General features: G+C 45.6%; 1 protein-coding gene across 1 annotated transcript; it reads right to left on the bottom strand.

Annotated features, from left to right (window-relative positions):
- Positions 1-5,754: 5,754 nt before the first annotated feature.
- Positions 5,755-15,877, bottom strand: FAM187B (family with sequence similarity 187 member B). The gene is made up of 3 exons (XM_060289509.1): positions 15,864-15,877; positions 13,125-13,616; positions 5,755-5,968 (listed from the first exon to the last, which is right to left on the bottom strand). Exons 1-3 carry the CDS (start codon positions 15,875-15,877, stop codon positions 5,755-5,757), a joined length of 720 nt encoding a protein of 239 aa, XP_060145492.1.
- Between the last annotated feature and the right edge of the window lie 6,612 nt (positions 15,878-22,489).

Here is a 22,489-nt window from a genome sequence, read left to right as displayed (position 1 = left end):
TAGTTTTGTTTGTTTTCCATGTCTTTACTTGCAAATTTTTTTTCAAAAGTAAGGACACTATATCAGACTTCACATTTTTGTTGCCTGCGTTAACAGTTTGTGAAAAAAACAAACAAACAAACCACCAACGTCTTAAAAAAAAACAAACCTGGCCTTCCCAAGTCCTTGTCTCCCATCCCCCAGGGACCTAAGGGTTAAGACCACTAAGCCCTGAGAGACTGAGAGAGAGAGAGAGAGAGAGAGAGAGAATGTCTTGGAGGCCATGGAACTTCCGGTTCCGCTCCCCCACCTCACCCCTGCTCCCCTGGCGGTGAGCAAGAGCCTTTTCAATTCAGCGGCCCTCACCTGCCGACAGCATGGGCAGGGCAGGGGCTGATACTTGCTGGCCCCATCTTCCCTACACGCAGGGGACAGCCCCTAGCTGGCCCTTGAAAGCTGAAAGGGGAGGAGGGTTGGAGGTGAAGGCCATTACTGAAGTCACATGTCCCGCCAAGAAACATTTCTCCAGATTATAGGTGGCTGAACAAATTACATCATCCATCACTTCCCATTTACTGCCTGAAACGCTGCACTAACTTTTATCTGCATGAGCTCATTAACCTGCACAGCGATGTGTGCGTGCGTGCGTGCGTGCGTGTGTGTGTGTGGTGGGGAGTGGAGGAGCGTGGTGATGCTGCAGTGAGCTCCACTTTTACAATGAGAGAAATGGTCCCAGTGGGACTTCCCTGGTGGTTCAGCAGTTAGGACTCCGCGCTTCCACTGCAGGGGGTGCGGGTTCAATCCCTGGTCAGGGAACTAAGATCCTGTATGTCGCGTGGTGCAGCCGAAAGGTTAAAAGAAAAAAAAAAGATATGGTCCCAGTGTGAGGAGGTCACTTGAACAGGGTCACACGGCCAGGAAGCTCCAGTCATGGCTGGAATGTGTGCCCGACTCCCTCCCAAAGACTTCACAACAAGCCTGGGCTGGTAATATAATAATAATATTAATTATTATAATAATATTATAATAATAAAATATTATTATAATATTATAATATAATAATAATATTGCTGAGGCTGACCTTATGGGGCACCTACTATGAGCCAGGCTGCATGTGCTCTGTGCGCCTTAGATAGGTTGTCAGAGTTCGTGTCTATCGCTATGCCCATTTTACAGAGGAGGAAACTGAGGTACAGAGAAGGCACTAGCACACTGGGAAGAACAGGCAGGGAGCACAGGGGTGTTAGTCGCCGGCACTGAGGGGCTCTGAGCTGCTGGATCCTGAGCCCTTTGAACACCTACTCTGTGCCAGGGTTTGTGCTGGGCACTGGTGTGACAGCTGGGACTGCAACAGGCTCACAAAAGTTTCCAAGAAAGGAGGTAAAGCAGGGTGGTGTGATTGGGAAGGGGCTGCTGGGGGCGGGGGGGGGAGCGGTGATTCAGTTGGGGTGGTCCAGATGGACGGCTCTTAGGAGGGCACACTGGCTGAGACCTGAGGTCTAAGAAGGAGATAGCCTCCCAAAGCTCTTGGGGAAGGGTGTTCCAGGCAGTGGGACAGCAAGCACAAAGGACTGGAGGTGGGAGCAAACTTGGTCTGTTTGAGGAACAAAAAAGAGGAAGTGAGGATGCTGTGGGAGAGGGAGAGAGGGAGGAGAGGGGAAGCTTTGCACTGGGAGAGGGTTTCAGGGTAGCCCCAGGAGCCTCGGGAGTGGAGAGAGGGATGTGGGACGTCATCTCCAAGGTAGAGTCCACTGTCCACCCCTCCTCTTGGCTCTTGGAGTGTCTAAACACCCCTTCACCTCCTCCTCTCAGGCAACGTCTGCACACCCCACTTCCCCTCAAGGTCTATCCTGCTCCAACCCCAGCTCCCTCATTACTACGAGGGCCCATAGGTTCCTTCTGAGCAGGAAGCCGTGCTCTCATATACAGTCCCCATCTGTAGGCATCCATCCATCCATCCACCCATTAATTCATGTACTTATCCACCAAACGTTGATTTGCCTCAGGTCTTTTGCCCTTTTAGGTCTCTTCCCCTGGAACACTGTCTTTTATCCCTCAGGGCTCTGCTTCCAACATCGCCTTTTCCAACATGCCATCCCTGACTACCTCCAGCTAATTTAGCCCCTTATTGGCCTGTTGGCAACTTGACTGCTCTTCATGACAAAATAGGATGGGTCGGTACCCCCAAGGGCTGGCTCTCTCTACATAAGAGATATATTAGCCTTGTGGGCATTAATTTCCCCTCCTCATTTTCTTTTGGGAACCATCCTTTCCTTCTCTTTGTGTGATCTGGATGGGGCCAACCCTGTTCCCCAGCTTCAGAAACGAGTACATCATCCAAGTAAAGCCAATGAGAGACAGCTGCAGGACTTTTGCCAGAAGTGCTCAGAAAACTGAGTTTTTGTTCTGCCATGGTTACTTATCTGGTAGGCTGTAAGGCTGCAGGTGCTGGGGGAGGAAAGGACCTGCTTGAAAATGAAATCAATATTGAAGAAAGCGGAGGTGAGAGAGGGAGAGAGGCACAGTCCTGAGTGTGAGCACCTGGATTCAGCCATACCTGAAATCCAATTCCTCCCGGAGTTCTCCATTCTAAGAATCAATAAGTTCTTTTTGTGCTTAATCTCGTTTGGATTTCAGTCACCTGCAATAGAAAATCTGGTTGATAATAAAGGCTCAAAGATATGCAGACAGTCTAGCTTAGGTACTTTCCCCTTGAGGGATGTGGGCAGGTGCTTCCTTCACTCTTAAGCCACTCCCTCTTTAGAAGCTCCTATTTTATGAGGCTTGAGTGTTTGAGGTTCGTTCAACCTGAGAGAGAAAAGAAGAATCAAAGTGACAGGCCAGAGGTGGAGTGACTCCAGAAGCAAGCATGAAACCAGCAGGAGGAACTAGGAATCTTCATTATTAATAAGCAAATCCATTGTCCTTCCTTCTTTTTTTAAAAAAAATTATTTATTTTTGGCTGCATTGAGTCTTTGTTGCTGCGCGCGGGCTTTCTCTAGTTGCGGCGAGCGGGGGCTACTCTTCGTTGCAGTGCGTGGGCTTCTCATTGCAGTGGCTTCTCTTGTTGCGGAGCATGGGCTCTAGGCACGCGGGCTTCAGTAGTTCTGACGCACGGGCTTAGTTGCTCCGTGGCATGTGGGATCTTCCTGGACCAGTGCTCGACCCCATGTCCCCTGCATTGGCAGGCGGATTCTTAACCACTGTGCCACCAGGGCAGTCCCTTCCTTCTTTGTAGAGAGAGCCCTGATTTTATTTGCTTGTTTATTAGCCCTGTCCATGTGTTCAGAAAAAGTGGTCTAAGCCGGTCACAGCTCTCCAGCCTTTCTGTTAGTGATTAGTTCTGAAACGGGCTGTGACACACTGTTGGCCAAGATAATGTGAGGGGAAGTCAGCTGGGGAGTGGGTGGCGGGAGGTTTCTGGGGTAAACTTTTTTCTTTAAAAAGTAGTGCACGGGAAAGAAACTTCCCTCTTCTGCCTCGCACAGAAAGTGGGGCAATGTGAGGAGGCATTAATTGCCTTGGAATTCGATTCTTTCAGACTCTTAGTCTAAAGCGAAATCATAAGAGAGTCTATGTTTCGTTTTCCCCTCCACCCATGTGAGAGAAGAGTGGGTGGTAATAACATTCTTCTGGTTTAACAAAGAAAAAGCTCATAAATATTTCTTTTTCAGAATCTACATGCCAATTTAAGTATTATTCCCAGGACAATAAATTATTAAGTAGGACAAGAAATCAGAATTACAGATTTTGGAAGGTTAAAATTTTCTTTCATGGGATGTTCTAATCACCTCTGAAGCCCCTATAGCCTACAAAGAATATTTGTACGAGGGATTTAATGATGCTGAGGAGTGTCTGATTTTCTGAAGCTGCAAGGAAAGATACTTTTTCCACTTATCTTTCTGTAATTTTTTTTCACTGGCACTTAGAAGAGCCAACAGCCTCAAAGCCAAGGTCAAGAATTCCCGTGGTTGGTACCAAGAGCAAAATCAGAGAGGCTAAATGCTGAAAATATGGGGGGAAAGTGGGTGGAGTAGGATTTTAGCAAAAAGAAGTGTAAAGTTGTAATGTTTTGTATCTTTAGGAAATGAAGGCTGGAACAGTGGCAGCCATATTGCCACCTTGAGGGATGACACTGCCAACATGCCACGGAATCTTAGTCCATGAGGATACCATTCAACTGAGGCACTGACCTCTGTAGAGCCTCCCTACCTTGGTGGAACTAGTTGTTTTGTCAAATAATAAAGGCTTTTATTTTTAAGGTGTTTGGAATTTGTTCTTCCCTTACTTCAGCCAATAACATCTGATGCAGAACATCCAGGATAAAGTGATGCACACGAGATGGCACAGGAACTTTAACAGTATAGCTCATTCAGTGCTCAGACCACCGCCTTCAGCAGAATGGTCCTGGCTGTCAACACTGAAAGACCCTCATCCTCTCCAGTCCCAGGCACTGCTGGCATCATGGTGTTGACTATGGTCCCATATTCTGTAGAAGGGAACAGTGAATTTTTTTCAGCTCTAGCTACTAACCCACAAAATTGAATTAAGATCACTCCCAGAACATACATGTATCAACCTTGATAATTTAATGGTAAATGTATAAAAATATTAGAACCATGATTGCTTTGGGGGCTGGAAACTTTATGGGAACTTTAAAAGGGAACTTTATGGGATGATGGAAGTGTTCTTTACCTTAATAGGGGTTTGTACTGCACAGTATATGAACTAGTCAAAACTCTGCAAACATGTTTAAAATGTGTGCATTTCACTGTATGCAAATTTTACCTCACTTTTGAACTGTAAACATTGAACTCTAGTTAGTGACATGAATGCTAAAGTGTTTAAGGGTTAAGAGTACTGATGTCCGGGGACTTCCCTGGTGGTTCAGTGTTCCCTGCAGGGGGCACAGGTTCCATCTCTGGTGGGGGAACTAAGATCCCACATGCGTGGTGGGCCAAAAAAAAGAGTACTGGTGTCTGCTTTCAAATACTTCATTATAACTTATTTAAAAATCCATCAAAGAAACCATATGGATTGATGAATCAATAGAGGGAAAGACAGGTATACGATAAGGCAAATACGGAGAAATGTTAACAATTGCAGAATCTAGATGAGGCGTATATGCGTGTTATGGTAAAATGCATTTAACTTTTCAAAACTTTTTTTGAAAGTTTTCATAATTAAATGTTGGGGAAAAAGTAAAAGCCTAGGCAATTAGTTCCACTGCTGTGGCAGATACCTAAAGTAACGGCGGCTCAAACCAGGCCGAATTCTGGATCTTTCTTGGTGACAGCCCAGTTGGCCCTTTTGTCCTGCCGCAGTGTCACCCACGGATGCTGTCCTCAACGGCTAATGACGGCTATGCCCACATTCCAGGTCAAGGGGGAGAAAAGTTAAGAAGAAACGGAGATCTTTGTTACTGAGAGTTAGAAAGATAACTAATAGAGAAACCAGAAATGATGAAGATGATTATAACAACAGCCAAGGCCCTGTTCTAAGGATGTCACGTGAATGACTTCATTTGCTCCTCAAGCAAACTTACGAGGTACAGTTATGATTCTCATCTACGGATGTGGAAACTGAAGCCCCGGGAGGTTGAGTGGTATCCTTACATCAGAAGAGGGTGGTAGGAATCAAATCCTCATCTTCCAGGGCAGGAAGTCGACAGAGAATGGCATTGTGGGTAACACTGATGAATCAAAAGCCAGAGGCGTAATCATCTTGTTAAGAGACGTGGAAACTATGACAGAGGAGGAACAGCAGAAGCCCTGACTACCGCTCGCTCGCCTCTGGAGGGAGGAAGCGGTGGAGGGGGAAGCCCAGGGGCGGGGGCGGGGTAGGGGGCGGGGACAGGGCACTGCCACAGCGGCCGTCGGGAAATGAGGCCCGGAAGCTATGATTCTCAGAATCTGGCAGCCTCCGCTCATGCGATCCCAAGTGTCTGCACCTCTCGTTCGTGTGAGCGTCCACACGCCACTGATGGTATCTGGGAAGAGGGGGTGAGAAAACGAGAGCTGATGATGGAGTTTTGGAGGTCCGCATTGGAGGCTGGACAGCCTGACAGCCGGGAAGGCCCAGCCTGGAAGCATGTGGCCAGGAGTAGTCCACGTGGGCAAACCCACAGGGCTTCGTCCGGTGTCCTGCCCAAGCTCTCCAAAGCCAGGGTTGAATAACAATGGCGTCAGCTACCACAGCAAACACTGATGAAGTGCGTGTTGGGCCAGGCACTGTTCTAAGCCCTATACACCTATCAGTGCATTTGTTCCTTCCAACAATAAGGATGGGGGGGGAAACTGAGGCACGGAGCAGCACTTCCCCGCACCCCCCTGAAGAGCAATCACACTGGGGGCCACCAATGATCACTGCAGAGTAAGAATAAACCAAACGTCAGCTTCCTTCAAAGCTGGACGGTTTCTTGATTCATTTCTGGTGCCTCCTTGAGTATCAGCCACAGTGACGGGATCACGGGCTGGGGCAAGTGCTGAGAGCGTCAGCGGCAGGAGGGTGGCAAATCCTAAATGCACCAGGTGACGCAGCCTGGGGGAGCCACTTGGCATTCTAGCTGATGTGGGTGGATTACTCGCCTGATCTGTGAAATGGGGCTATGAATAGCATTTATTAGAGTCCGCTGAGGCTGGTGAGTTTCTGTCTGTGGAGGGCTGAGGGCACACCTGATCTCTCTCTCTAATGCTACCTACTGTATTATGATGATTGCCTTGATAAAAGGACATAAAGAAGAAAGAGGAAAACATTTTAATCTCGAAGAGGAAGGGAGAGTGTGGGGAGGAAGGGGTGGGTGAGGAAAGAAACAAGTGTGAGGTGCTACAGTGTTTCAAAGATTCCCAGGGACAACTGAGGAAAGAGTTTTGTCCTCAGAGGACTTGTTGGCAGGGTCCCGACCAGGCAGCCAAGGCGGTTTTCTGGGTGGGTTGAGTTCTTCTAGATTCCATTCCCAGCCCTGCCACGTCCCACCTATGAAGGATGAGAGAGGCTCGGTTTCCCCAGGACCACAGGTGGTCATGAGAATATGAGAGCCCGCGTGGCCAAGTGCCCTCGCTGTCTTTGCTAAGGGACGGGTGGCCTCACCTGGATTCTGCTCCTGGGATGTTCCTACACTTAGCCGGTTCTCAGTCGGCAAAATCAAAAGGCTATAAATAGCTTCTCATAAATGCATTCAATATGACTTGGCATCTTGGCCAGCCTCCCTGTCAGGGCAGTCAGTGGGCAAGGGTTGTTTTGCAGAGGTCTACCGGGGGTCAAAGTCGTGGGCTCCAGCCCCCAGCTGCCCCGTGACACCAGGTGGTGTCCCTCCCACCCCATGCCCACCTCGGGACTGCCTCACTCGGCCTCTCTTGGCCACTGCCTGTTTGTCCGGACTCAGCCCTCTGGCCCAGCCTGCATTAGGTCAGTCTGTTCACACGTGGGTTCTGGGAAGGCTGTGCCAGGCGGCGGGTGGAGGGGAGAGGAGGGAGGGGCAGACCCAGCTGGTGAGCGCTGGGCTGTCCTGGGGCCTCCCTCCATCTCGCTACATCAAGTTCTCAGAGGCTGACCTCACCCCTGGCTCAGGAGTGGGACCTAAAGGCAGCAGATACAGATTCTGGATCCTACTCTCTGGATTCAAGTTTCAGTTGCCCCACATGTGACCTTAGGGTTCTCTATCTTCTTAGTGCCTCAATTTCCCCATCTGTAAAATGGAAATAATAACAGTGCCTACCCCATACGGTTGCTGGAAGGATTACATGGATATTATTATTATTATTATATTCTGATGTTCCAGACAGTGTCAGAGTATCTGCTGTGAATAGCGTTTGCTGTTATTACTACTTTCCCACCAGACTAGGTAAGTAGATAAGAGCAAAAACTCTGGAGCCAACCTGGTTGGGTTCAGCTCCCAGCCCCACCACTTATTACCTGTGTATCCTTAGACATGGATCTTAACCTCTCTGTGCCTCAGTTCCTTCATCAGTAAAATGGGGATGATGATTATGCCTAATAGGGTGTTGTGAGGAGTGATAAGTTAATACTTGCTAAGTGCTTAGAACAGCACCTGGCACACAGCGAGTGCTCCATTGTTGCTATTGTTACAGGAGGTCTGCTCTCTTTCCATCGAGGTTGCTAAGCTGCTGTGATGTGATTCTGGAGTGGTCCTCATCTATTCTTTGGAAGCATTGCTTGAGGATTAAGGCAGCACAGAAAAAGGTGGAATAGAGAGATGAAGGAAGATAATATTGGAGTATGTCTTTGGAGCACCTGGATCTAACCGTGCCTGAAGCAGGACCTACCTGCTAGACTTCTTATTCCAAGAACCAATAAGTTCCTTCTTAGCTTAAACCACTTTGCTTGGATTTCTGTTACTTGCAGTTAAATGTGTTCTAATACAGAAAGCTATTGAAGGGCTCAAATAACAGATAGGGAAGATATTAGAGGAGGTGGAGAAGCTAAAGAAAGGACAGAAGTGATACACCTTGAGAAGAGAAGGCTATGTGGAAGCAGTCATCCTGGGTTAGAATCCCAGCTGTATTACTTACTGCCCTTGGTAAAGTGATTACATAATGGTCGTAATACTTCACTCCTTTATATATACATACTTACAATGTGACTTTGTCACTCTTCCCATCAGGAGATGTAGTCTATTCCCCCACCCCTTGAATCTGGCCTGACCTTGTAACTTGTTTTGGCCAACAGAACATGGTGAAAGTAATGCTGTGCTAGTTCTAAGGTTAGGCTTCAAAAAGCCTTCCAGCTCCCGCTTGCTCTCTTGGACTCTTGCCATGACCTTATGAACATGTCCGGGCTAACCTGCTGGAAGATAAGAGACTGGAGGTTCCCCAACCAAATGCCATTTATCCCCCCCTGAAGCAGAGCCATCTACCCACCCAGAGCTGACCACAGATGCATGAATGAGTCCAGCCAAGACCCGAAGAACTACCCAGCTGAGCCCAGCCTATACTACCAACCTACAGACTGAAGAGAGAAATAAATAATTGTTGTATTAAGCTACTGAGTTTTGGGTGGTTTCTTACGTAGCAGTAGATAACTGATATCTTGCCCAGGGGCCTCCCCCAAACCTGACCTTCAGGTCACATGGCAAGCCAAGGCCACCCTGTCCCAGTCCCTGGTCATGTGCTAGTTCTGAGCCTGGACCTCAAGAGGCCCTGTGGCTTCTATTCACTTTCTTGGACCCCTGCCACCACCTTGTAGACAAGCCTGGGTTGACCTGCTGGAGAATGAGAGACCACGTGGAGGACAGTCCAGTTTCCCCAGCTAATGGCACCTGGTCCAGCCTACAGACAGCCACCTCCCAAACATGTGAGAAAGCTCAACCAAGATCAGCAGAGCCAACCCCAGCCCACTGATGATCAGAGAAGCACGAACGATCGATCCCATCTGAGACCAGAAGTACTACCCAGTTGGTTTGTAGACTTGTAAGCAATAATGAATGCTTACTATTTTCAATCTCTGATTTGGGGTATGTTTTGTTTTGCAGCTGTAACTGATACACAAACTTTGTATCCGTGGGCAAGTGAATTCACCTCTCTGGCCCTTGGTTTCCTCCCGTGAAAAATAGAGCTACCACTACACGCCTATCAAAACGGCCAAAATCCAGAACATTGAACCGTTATGTAAACTATGGATTTTGGGTGATTATGATGTGTCAACGTAGGTTCATCATTTGTGACATGGACCCCTCTGGTGGGAGATGCTGATAATGGGGGAGGCCATGCATGTGTGGGGCAGGGGTATATGGGAAATCTCTGTACTTTCCCCTCAGTTTTGCTGTGAACCTAAAACTGCTCTAAAAATTGTCTTTTCAAAATTATAATATGGAAAGGAAAAGGTAGAAGAAGATGGCTAAAGATGGAATACGGGGCATGTCGTGTCTTACACTGCACTTGGAGGTGTGGGGAAGAGGTGGCATTTCTCCTGCTAGGTGATGAAAGCTTCTCATTGGCCAGTTGGCTACACGGAGAGTGGCTGCTACTCCCTGCTCCAACCTGTGGGCTGCCCCCACCCCTACCTGCAAGGAGCTCTACCTTGTCAGAATTACCTTTTTCAACGAATGTTAGATCATGTCCCTCCACTGCTCAAAAGCCTCCCATGGCTCCCATCTCACTTCAAATAAAGTCCAAAGCCCTCACCTTGGTCCACAGGGCCCTACACGATCTGGCCCCTGGCTATCTCCTTGGTAGTCCTCCAACCACTGCAGACACCCACCTAGAGCCCTTATAAATGCTACCTCTGCCTGGACTTGCTTATGGTAGGTTAAATAGTGGCCCCCCAAAGAGGGTCGCTCCTGATCCCCAGAACCTGTGAATGTGTTGCCTGACATGGTGGGAGGGACTTTGCAGGTGTGACTAAGGTAAGGATCTCGAGATGGGGAGATTAATTTGGATTTTTGGGTGGGCCCAATATAATCACAAGGGTCCTTCCAAGAGGGAAGCAGGAGAGTCAGAGAGAGAGAGAGAGAGAGAGAGAGACATCTGAAAATACAGTGTTGCTGGCTTTAAGCAAAAGGATTCTCCGCTTCAAGCCTCTGGAGGAATCCAGTTGCTGACACCTTGATTTTAGCCAAATAAGACCCATTTTGGACTACTGACCTTCAGAACTGTAAGATTATAAATGTGTGTTGTTTTAAGCCGTTAAGTCTGTGGTACTTCATTACAGCAGCTACGGGACACTAATACACCCTTCCTCCAGATCCCTGCTTGCCCAGTTTTTTGTTATTCGGGCTCATCTGAAATGTCATCTCTTCAGAGAAGCTGTCCTTGGCTACTCCAGCTAGCAAATATTTGTTGAATGAATAATCAAAAATGGAAATATACACTTGACCCCAATCAAGGTTGAAGCAAGCCCTCACAAACTAAGAGCCATGGGCTGAATTCAGCCTGCAGATATGTCTCATTTGGCTGGCACTGTGTTTGAAAACAGTTCTGAGCCAACATTCATAAATTGGATAGTTTCACTCAAACATCTCGATCTCTAGAATCACACGGAACTTTCAGAAGTACCAGGCCCGTCAATCTGGGGTAAGATCCCTTACATCGCAGCAGCCTCCCAAGGCCTTTTCCCTGACTTACGTTTCCTGCGTGGCTCATGGGGGCCACTGAGTTAGCAACGTTGGTGTCTCAGTTAAGGATTCCCTAAAAGCAAATATGAAAATAGAACATATCAATGAGGAGATAGAAGATCCTATAAAGAACAACCAGATGGAAATGTTAGGACTAAAATATACAATAACCAAAGTAAAAGGCTCGCTGGATGGACTGAACAGCAGAATGGCTATGACAGAGGAAGAAGCCTGTGAACTTGAAGACAGAACAGTAAATATTCTCCAACCTGAACAGCAGAAAAGATTGGAGGAAAATTAACCAAGTCTCAGGGACCTGTGAGACAACAGCAGCTCTAAATTCATGTCTTTGGAGTCCCAGGAGAGGGGAGGGAACGTGGGGCTGAAAAAATATTCGAAGAATATTTTCTCGGGAAGCAGAGGTAAGAGACAGTGAGGCGGGGCAGGGGATAAGCTGATAAAAGGTGCCTTAATGAGCTGGTTGTCGCTGTGCACACTGGGATCACTGGGGACCCTCCTAGAGAAGGTGTGGAATGTGCCTCTGAGTTGTACCGTCAAGGGCTGGGGAAGCTGGATGCCTACCCTCCCACTCCCACCCTTCATGAATATGGATTTCTCCTGGGAGCACTGACGGCCTGGCTACCAGCCTGCGCCACACCTGGCTCAGCAGGCTTCTCAGGGGAGTTAGGAAGTCACTGGTGCCTCCAGGAGCCATCCGTGTGACAGCTGAAGCTTCAGGGGACTTCATGGTGGACTGGGGCGTATGGCTGGGTGTTACCAGTTGCCTATCACTGCATAAAAAATTGTCATACGTTTAGTTGCTTAAACAGCACATATTCACGATCCCCTAGTTTCCGTGGGTCAGGAGTCCAGACGTGGCTTGGCCGAGTCCTCTACCCAGGGTTTACAAGGCTGCAGTCCAGGTGTCGGTCAGGCCGTGTTCTCATCTGGAGGCTCAACTGGAGAAGAATCTGCTTCCAAACTCATTCGAGTTGTCGGCAGAATTCATTCCCTTGCGACTGTGTGATAGAGGCTGTCACCCTCAAAGGGCGAACACTTGCATCTCCCGGAGGCTGCCCACAGCTCCCTGCCAAGCGGGTTTCCTCGACACAGCTGCCTACTTCATGGGGCCAGCAAGTCTCTCCTGCTCTAGCGGGCTGAGACAGAGTCTTAGGTAACGTAACCCAATAGGAGGAGCAACACCCAACACCTTCATAATAGTCCACTGGTTAGAAGCAAGTCACAGGTACCATCTACACGGAAGGCGTGGGTAGTCACACAGAGGCACGGACACCAGGAGCTGGGAATCACTGGGGTCACCTTAGGGTCTGCCCTGCACAGTAGGGCACTGACAGCCTTGGTGTGGGTTGGGCGGCCTTCAGTGCTGTGCAGACAGGCCTGGGCATTGGATCCACTTCCAGCTGCTACCCGATGGGCTGCTGTGGTTACAGGGCCCTGGGGGTTTCCTGGGAGCAGGGCTGGGGGCCGCCCAGAGGTCTCCTTTCACTCTTCCATTGCTGGCCCTTTCCCAACTTCACTATGTGACCTCAGGCAGCTTGCTTGAGCCCTCTGTACCTTAGTGTTCTCAGCTACAAAAAGAAGTTCATAGTAACCCCAGCCTCGTGGGTGGCTCTGAGGACATAACGTTTGCAAAGGGTGTGGGTTCTGACCAGACTAGGAGATCCCCAAATGTTTGCTATTATTGTTATTATTCTCTGCTTCTGCTTCCCAATGGACCCCCTTTAGTTCTCCATGAACATTTCCCCTTTCTGCAGGAATCTTTGCATCTCTGGGCACCACATGAAGCCTTAGGTGTTTTGGCAATGGTGTCTGGGATGTGAGGGGTGAGCGCTTCCCTCTCCTCGGGGGCAGAAGTTCTGGAAGTTTCAGATCTGCCTTGTTGTTGCTTCACAATGGAATAGCAGGGCCATGAATTTTACAAGGCATTAATATTTTACGTCTGACACTTGCACCCTGCTAAACCGTGTATAACATTTTTGGGAAGAGCTGGGACTGGTGATACCCACAGGTCAGCTTCCACCTGCATCTCAGGCCACATGCGTCTGTACTGCACCTTCTCTCTTGCAGATAGAGCCAACAGGGCATGGGTTTTTCCAGGGGCTCCTCGATGTAGCAGTACCCCAGGCGTTTGCGCTCACCTGGCTCCCCACGGCGGTTACAGTCCTGCCTGGGATCCCAGTGGGTGAAGATGAGCTCCTTGCCACCCAGACTCAGGGTCTCATTCTGCAGGGGCTTTTGGCCCAGGCCTCTGTGCGTAATGTGTAGGGTAGTGACATCTTGGAAATCAATCTCATACTCTACCACGAGGGCACTGTCATTGTCCTCACAGTGATAGAGGCCTGTCTGGGAGAGCTGAGGGTTGGTCAATTGGAGGCTGCCCCCAGGCAGTTTCTTTATGTTAGGCACTGAGGAGAGCAACAAGAGATCCTCCCCCAGAATGGAAGAGAAGTACCAGCGTGCCTTGAGATGGTCACACTGCAGGACAACATCATTGCCTGAGAGTAGGGCCTGCTGGCAGACTCTTGTAGGCACAGCTGACTGAAATCTGGGCCCACGAAGTGGGGAGAGAAAGGCTAAGCAGCCACAAGGTGGCCAACACGGCCACCTACAGACTACAGAAGGAGGCTGGGAACCATTGGGGCATTGTGAAGTCACCCACAGAACTCGGCATCAGCCCTGGGCAGTGGAATGGACCTTGATCCACTGCACTTCCGGGAGTCCAGTTCAGTTCATGTCATCAAATAGCTTAGTGTAGGCTGTAGAGTCAAAGACTCAAATGTCCGCAAGAGATGGGCAGGAAACACAATGAGTGAACCTATGTCAGAACGAGTGAACTAAAAAGTCAAATTATTTGACCTCCACATACCCAATATACAATGATGGAATGGGTCAAAATGCCCAACTGGAAAGGGGAATAAGGGAAGACACGCAGAAATCACTGGTCTGTATCATTTCTAAAATCTAGTGAAAAGATACTGTAAGGACTTCCTATCTTATAGATGGGGAGGGTTCCTTAATTAGTACCAAATCAACTCCTTAAGGGTGGGGAGCTTCCCAAATCTTTGCTCGCTGTAGTTTATGGCTTCACTCTCCAGGGACTTACCCCCTTTTCCACTATCTTCCTTGGCTACATCTCAGATGACATTGGAAGATGTGCCCTCCTTGGCACATGAGCAGTTTTCTCAGCCTGCTTTCTGTCTCCTAAAGTGTGGGACCTAAGGATTCTTATAAGTCTCCAGTTAACTCCATGTACAACCCCCCCACATCCACAGTTCTGTTCAAGATGTTCCTCATTTCTCTCTCCCTCTCGCTCTCCCTCTCTCTCATTGCAGGTACCTTAGAATCGATCAGGCATCCATGGAAAGCCATATTCTAAGCCATTCTGTCTACCTCAGACTATCTTAAGTGTTTCCTGGGAGTACCTTAATTTATTCAGAGATCTTAACAATGGTTAATAATGATTTGATTGGTGCTAATCCTTGATTTTATCCTTGACAAAATCTGAGTTCTAACTGGACTTTGACTCTCAAAGGTCTTCCTGATTTGAGGCCATCTTTGGCCAATATTCACTCCTAGTGTCCTGTGTTCCAACTGCTTCCCCTAAAGCTGCAAGTTCGTTAAGTATGTTATCTGCCTCCCAAAGTATTTCAGGCAATAATCTCCATCCTTCTGGCTTCAAATAATTTTCTTGTTCCCTTTGCTCTGTATCTAAGCCAATACCATGTGTTTTTTTTTTTTTTATTACAGCAGCACCCCACTCCTGATACTAATTTCTGTATCACTCAAGGTAGGCTATTTGCTATTATAATAAACTTCATCCAAATCTCAATGACTTACAATAACACAAGTTTACTTCCCATTCATGCTCCATGTCCCTTGTGGGTTGGCATTACAATCACTCAGGGATACAGGATGACTGAGCAACTGCCATCCCAAACATTTCCAGTTTTATGCCAAAGGAGGAGGAAAGCTCTGTAGGATTTCATGTCTGCAATTAAATGCTCTGGCCTTAAATGACACATGTCATTTGCTCACAAACAATTGGCCAGAAATGGTTACATGGCACTAGCAGTTCACCAACCCAACAAAGGAAATGGAATTCTAATATGTCCAGGAAACATTTAGAAAATGGCAGTCAGTAATAATTACTGCAGCTAATGTCTCCTACAAGCAGTATTCTTTTATATCATAAAGTTAAAACCATTCCCCAAATCCTCCCATCAGATCTCTCCTAAAGTTCCATTGGCCAGAATTAGGTCCCATGTTCAGATCAAAATCAATCTCTGAAAGTAAAGAAAATTTCCATGACTGGCTTAAGCCAATCAGAATTTGTTTTCCGGGACTGGGGAAGTATAACCTTCTCTGACCATAGAAGTCATTGAAGACTCCAAAAAAAATCAGGGCTTTGTATGCAGGAGAGATGTAGAAGAGAATGCTTATTTGGTATAACCAACCATGTTTGTCACAGCATCCATGGTTAGGAAATATCAGTTGTACCAGGACTGTGGTAAGCACTATGTGAGCTACACGACCTTTAGGCAAGTTGCTGAGACTTGTTAAACCTCACTTCCCCATCTGTAAAATGGGATATTAGAACTTTCCAGCACAAACTATGGTGTTATTAAGCTTTCCAGAGATTACTGATGTCAAATTCTTGGAACGGTCCAGGTTTGGATTAACACAGTGGTTAGTTAGTGGGAATGTGGCCAAGTGGCTTCAGTCCCAGGTTCTGGGATCAGTTTCATTTCTAGATCCACCTTTTATTAGAATAATCCATGCCCAGCAACTTCACCTTGTGCCTGGCATATCCAATTATTCCATAAATAAGTATTGTTTACTCATCTTTCAACAGGCACTAAGGATCCAGGCTAAGTCCCTGCCCTCTTGGAGCTTCCACTCTAGTGGTGGATGTATTAATTGCGATAAGTTAGGTTATGCTGTGTAACAAAAGAATTCTGGGATCTCAGTGTCTTAACACATTTTTTTTTTCTCATCTTACATGTCTACTGTGGGTTGGTGGAGAGCTCTGCTCTACACAGTCCCTTCAAATACCATGGCCAGTGGAGGCTGCACCACCTGCAGCATCATTAGCTGCTATGGAATAAGGAAGGATAGTCAAATGCTTTGACCTGGGAGGGATCTACATTACTTTTGTTTGCAGGCCATTAACCCTGCCAACACCTTGATCTTGGACTTCCAGCCTCCAGAACTGTGAAGAAACAAATTTCCGTTGTTTAAGTCATCCAGTCATTTGTTATGGCTGCATTTATTATGGCAGCCCTAGCAAACTAATACAGTGACTATTTTAAATGGGATGGAGAGAGAAGGGCTCTCTAAAAAAAGTGACATTTGAGCAGACTACATAAGATGAGCCAGAGGAAGCAAAGTCTGGACTAAGCACACAGCACATGCAAAGGCCTTGAGATGGGTACACATTTGGCAGGTGCCAGTGCACTTCAGCCAAAGACTAGGAACACACTTGTGGTTCAACAAAGTTGGATTTGTTGACTAACTGCAGTGAGGGAAGGTGCACACCATAAGAATGGTACAACATTTCAGTAAGAAAGTGTGAGAACAGATTTACAGAATTTGGGCTTGTCTTATGTGATTTGGGGATAAGTTCAAGGAAGTGGAGATTTTCTCTGAATGGGGTGCTGTCAGGAAGTGAGAGTAATTCTATCTTATCTGGAAGGTGAGAAGAATGGGAGAGGGAGATGTTTAGTCTTTTGTGGCTTGGACAGTGTTTCTGTTTGTCTGTGTTCAGACGTGATTATGGAGTGGTCTTGTTTTTGTCTTGGTTCATCACAGTCACAGAGAGACTTTGTGTGATGTTGGCGTTCTATGAAATTGTTTATGTTCAGTGACCTAGCTGTGAACTCTAGGCTGGCTCCTAGAAATACCAATACCCCGTTATTTGTGTCAGGTCAGCTCCCAGATACCAAGGGCTGTTTTTCTTTCTCACATATTTTATGGAACTGCAATGAAGCCTCTTCCTGAAATGAAGGTCTGGTCTAATGGCTTTCTCTCTGTGAACCTCAGTTTCCTCATTTTCAAAATAGGGATTTCAATGGTACTGGCTGCACAGCGCTGTTATGAGGATTGGTTGAGATGCTGTATATAAAGTGCTCAGGTGGTGTTATTATTGAGGGATGGGCAATAAGGACCTTGTCCTCCAAATATCAGGGTTCTGTGTTCTGATTGCAGATTACGGCTTCTGATCACAGATGTACAGACACAGAGGCAGGTCATCATTTTTTCAACCCCCACTGGCTAAAGTGGCTTCCCAGAGATTTAAAGGGACAGTTGGGTTTTCTCCCCTTCCCCCCCTATTGGGAGCAAGACATTTAGGGATTAGGACTTTCAAAAACAACTGATACACACACAATATGAGGGGATTTAGAAAGTCATTGCACAAACCCAGAGAAAGATGTGAGCTCAGAAAAGATCTGAGATGACCTTAAGCTTTCACCTCAAGCTGATCCCCAGCACAGACATAGTCTACAACAATAACAACCCCCAACACACCCTGGGAAGGGGGAAAATATGATTTCTAGAGTTACCACTTATAAGATTTAAATGTCCATTTTCAACAGAAAATCACAAGGCATAAAGAAACAGGAAAGTAACCCATTCAAAGGAAAACAAACAAACATCCCTGAGGAAGCCCAGGCGGCCGACACACTAGACAAAGATGTAAACTGTCATAAAATGCTCAAAAAGCTAACAAAGACATGGAAAAATACAGCAAAATGATGTATGAACAAAATAAGAATATGAATAAAGAGGTAAAAAATATAAAAAGAAACCAACAAGATATTCTGGAGCTGAAAAATACAATTACTAAAATGAAAAAATTCACTACAGGAGTTCAAAAGCAGATGTGAACAGGCAGAAGACGCAATCAATGAACATGAACGCAGGACAATTGAAATTACTGAGTCTGAGGAGCAGAAAGAAAAAAAGGTTGAGAAAAAGTGAGCAGAACCTAAGGGACCTGTGGAACACCATAAAGTGGAACCACATACATATTGTGAGAGTCCCAGAGGGCGATGAGAGAGAGAAAGCCACAGAAAGAACTACATTTGAAGAAATAATGGCTGAAAACCTCCCAAATTTGATGAAAGACACAAATCTACAAATCCAAGAAGCTTACCAAACTCTAATAGGATAAACACAAAAAGATCCACACCAAGACACATTATAATGAAACTGCTGAAAGCCAAAGACAAAAAGACAATCTTGGGGCTTCCCTGGTGGCGCAGTGGTTGAGAGTCCGCCTGCCGATGCAGGGGATGCAGGTTCATGCTCCAGTCTGGGAAGATCCCACATGCTGCAGAGCGGCTAGGCCCGTGAGCCATGGCTGCTGAGCCTGCACGTCCGGAGCCTGTGCTCCGCAACGGGAGAGGCCACAACAGTGAGAGGCCCGCGTACCGCAAAAAAAAAAAAAAAAAAAAGACAATTTTGAAAGCAGCAAGATAGAGGCGACCTGTCACATAAAGGGATCCTTATTAAGAGTATCAGCTGATTTCTCATCAGAAAACTTGGAAGCCAGAAGGCAATGGGTTGAATTATTCAAAGTGCTAAAAGAAAAAAATTTTCAACCAGGAATTCCATAACTGGCAAAATTGCCCTTCAACAATGAGGGAGAAATGAAAACACATCCAAATAAGCAAAAGCTTAGGGAGTTTGTTACCATTAGACCTACCCTGCAAGAAATGCAAAAGAGAGTCCTTTAGGTTGAAATGAAAGGATGCTGCACAGTAACTTGAAACTGTATGAAGAAATAAAAATCTCCAGTAAAGATAAATACATGGGCAATTATAAAAGCTAGTATTATTGTACTAAAATTCAATTTTAATTTTCTACATGACTTAAAAGAAAAGACATAAAAATAATTATTAACCTTTGTTACTGGAAAAACAATGTATAAAGGTGTAATTTGTGACCTCAATAATAAAAAGGAGGTAATGGAGAGGTATAGGAGCAGCGTTTTTACATGCTATTAAAGTTAATCAGGTATAGGGCTTCCCTGGTGGCACAGTGGTTAAGAATCCGCCTGTCAATGCAGGTGACACAGGTTTCAGCCCTGGTCCGGGAAGATCCCACATGCCATGGAGCAACTAAGCCGATGCACCACAACTACTGAGCCTGCATTCTAGAGCCCACAAGCCACAACTACTGAGTCTGTGTGCCACAACTACTGAAGTCCACGCATCTAGGGCCGGTGCTCGGCAACAAGAGAAGCCACTGCAATGAGAAGCCTGCGCACTGCAACGAAGAGTGGTCCCCACTCACCGCAACTACAGAAAGCCTGCAGCAGCAACAAAGACCCAATGCAGCCAAAAATAAATAAATAATTAAAAAATTATGTTAACCAGGTATAAATTCATATTGAAGTGTTATAGCTTCATGTAATCCCCACGGTAACCACAAAGGAAATAGCCATAAAATATACGCAATAGGAAATGAGAAGGGAATCAAAATATTTCACTACAAAAACATTAACTAAACAAAACAAGGGAGTAATGGGGAAAATGAGGGGCAAAAAAGCTATAAGGCATATAGAAAACAAATAGCAAAATGGCAGAAGTCATGACCAAGGGAGATTTATGCATGAATGGTGATTCAACATAAGGAAATCAACCAATGTAATACATCATGTTGATAGAATGAAGGAGGAAAATCATGTGATCATCTCAACTGATACAGAAAAGGCATTTGACAAAATCCAACACTCTTTCATGACAAAAACTCCTGGAAACTAAGAAGAGAGGGGAAATTCCTCAACATGATAAAGGGTATTATAAAAAAACAAAACAAAACAAACCCCACTTCTAATATCATTCTCAATGGTTAAAGATTGAATGCTCTCCTCCTCCACGAAAAAGACAAAGATGTCTACTTTCACCACTGCTATTCAACTTTGTACTGGAAGTCCTACCCACAGCAATCAAACAAGAAAAAGAAGTAAAAGGCACCCAAATTGGAAAGGAAGGGGTAAAACTATGCCTAATCTCAGATGACATGATCCTACATATAGGAAATCAAAAAGAATCCACTAATAAGCAAACTCAGCAAAGTTGCAGGGTACAAGATTAACACTGAAAAATCCATTGTGTTGCTATACACCAACATTGAACAATACCAAGAGGAAATTAAGAGAACAATTTCATTTTACAATCACATCCAAAAGAATTAAATACTTAGGAAGAAACCTAACCAAGTAGGTGAAAGACTTGTATGCTGAAGCTACAAAAGATTGCTAACAAAAATTAAAGAATATCTAAATAAATGGAAAGACATTCTGTGTTCATGAATAGAAAGACTTAAAATTGTTATGATGTCAATACCACCCAAGCAATCTGCAGATTCAACACAGTGCCTACCAAACTTCCAACAGCCTTTTTCAAAGAAATGGAAGCAAATCTTTCATATAGAATTGCACTGGGCCCTGCACAGCCAAAACAATCTTGAAAAAGAAGAATAAAGTTGAAGGACTCACACTTCTCAACTTCAAATTTACTACAAAGCTACAGTAATTAAAACAGTATGGTACTGGCATAAGGGTACATATAGACCAATGTAATAGAATAGAAAACCCAGAAATAAACCCTTACATATACAGTCAATTGATTTTTGACAAGGGTGTCAAGATCAATTAGTGGGTAAAGGACAGTCTTTTCAACAGATGGTGATGGAAAAACTGGATAACCACATACAAAAGAATTAAGGTGGACCCTTACCTTATACCATATACAAAAAATATCTCAAAATTGATCAAAGACCTAACTTAAGAGCTAAAACTATTAAGGTCTTAGAAGAAAGCACTGGAGAAAATCTTTATGACCCTGGATATGGCAACATTTTCATAGATATGACACCAAAAGCACAGGCAACAAAAGAAAAAATAGATAAACTGAGCTTCATCAAATTAAGAACTTTCGTGAATCAAAGGACACTATCAAGAAAGTGAAAAAACAATCGACAGGACAGGAAAAAATATTTGCAAATTATATATCTGACAAGGGATTAATATTCAGAATATAAAAAGAACTACAATTCAACAGCAGAGAACAAAACAACGCAATTCAAAAATGCGCAAACGTTTGAATAGACATTTCTCCAAAGAAGATACACAAATGGTCAAGAAGTAGATGAAAAGATGCTCAATATCATTAGTCACTAGGGAAATGCAAATCAAAACCCTGATGAGATGCCACTTCACACCAACTAGGATGGCTATAATCAAGAAAACAGAAAAAAATAAGTGTTGGTGAGGTGTGAACCCTTGTGCATTGCTGGTGGGAATACAAAAGGTGCATCGATATGGAAAACAATTTGGCAATTCCTCAAGTTTAAAACTAGAACTACAATATGACCTAGTAATTCCCCTCCTAGGTATATATCCAAAAGGATTGAAAACAAGTATCTGTACACCAATGTTCACAGCAGCGTTATTTACAATAACTAAAAGGTGGAAACAACTCAAGGATCTAACAGATAAATGGATACACATAATGTGGTATATACATAAAATGAAATACTATTTCAGCCATAAAAAGGACAGAAATTTTGATTGCTATATATGCTACAATGTGGATGGACCTTGAAAACATGTGTAGTGAAATAAGCCAGACACAGAAGACAAATGTCATATGATTCCACTTAAATGAGGTACCTAGAATAGGCAATTTGATAGAGAAAGAAAGTAGAAAAGAGGTTACCAGGTGCTGGGGGCAGGTGGGAATGGGGAATTATTGTTTAATAAGTAGAGTCTATACTGGGGATGATGAAAAAGATTAGATAGTGGTGATGAGTACACAACCATGTGAATGTAATTACTGCCGCTGAATTGTATACTTGCAAATGGTTAAAATGATTACTATTATGGTATGTATACTTTACCACAACAAAAAAGTGTGTGTGCGGGGGGGGGGGGGGGGAGGGGGGAGGGGGCGGGGGGGGAATGTGACCTGGTTGAAATTTTATAAAAAGTGGTCAGGGAAGGTGTCACTGCAAAGATGACCTTTAAGTAAAGCCCTAAAGGAGGGGAGGATCAGGTGGCCATCTGAGGGACGGGTGTTCCCGCAGACGAAGTAGTGAGGGCAAGAGGCCTTAAGTGAGAGGGTGAGAGGCACATTCCCAAACGCTGAGTTGGCCAGTTGAGTAAGCCAGGGGGAGAGTGGTGACGTCAGAGAGGGCTCAGGCCACTTCCCAGTATTTTGATTTCTGCTGGGAGGGGGAGACACGGGAAGGTTTTGAGCAGAGGGGCATGATCCAACTTGGGTTTTAACAGGATGCGGTCGAACAAAACATCCCTGGGTACGTAACCCGCCAGCCAGTAACCAGTTTGCGACCTCCGGGGGGACTCCTCAGAAGCTCCCAGAGTTCCCCAGGATGCACTTCCCCTAGCCGCCA

This window comes from Globicephala melas, chromosome 19 (assembly GCF_963455315.2).
Source record: "Globicephala melas chromosome 19, mGloMel1.2, whole genome shotgun sequence".
NCBI lineage: Eukaryota > Metazoa > Chordata > Mammalia > Artiodactyla > Delphinidae > Globicephala > Globicephala melas.
This window is presented reverse-complemented; position numbering and strand designations above follow the sequence as displayed.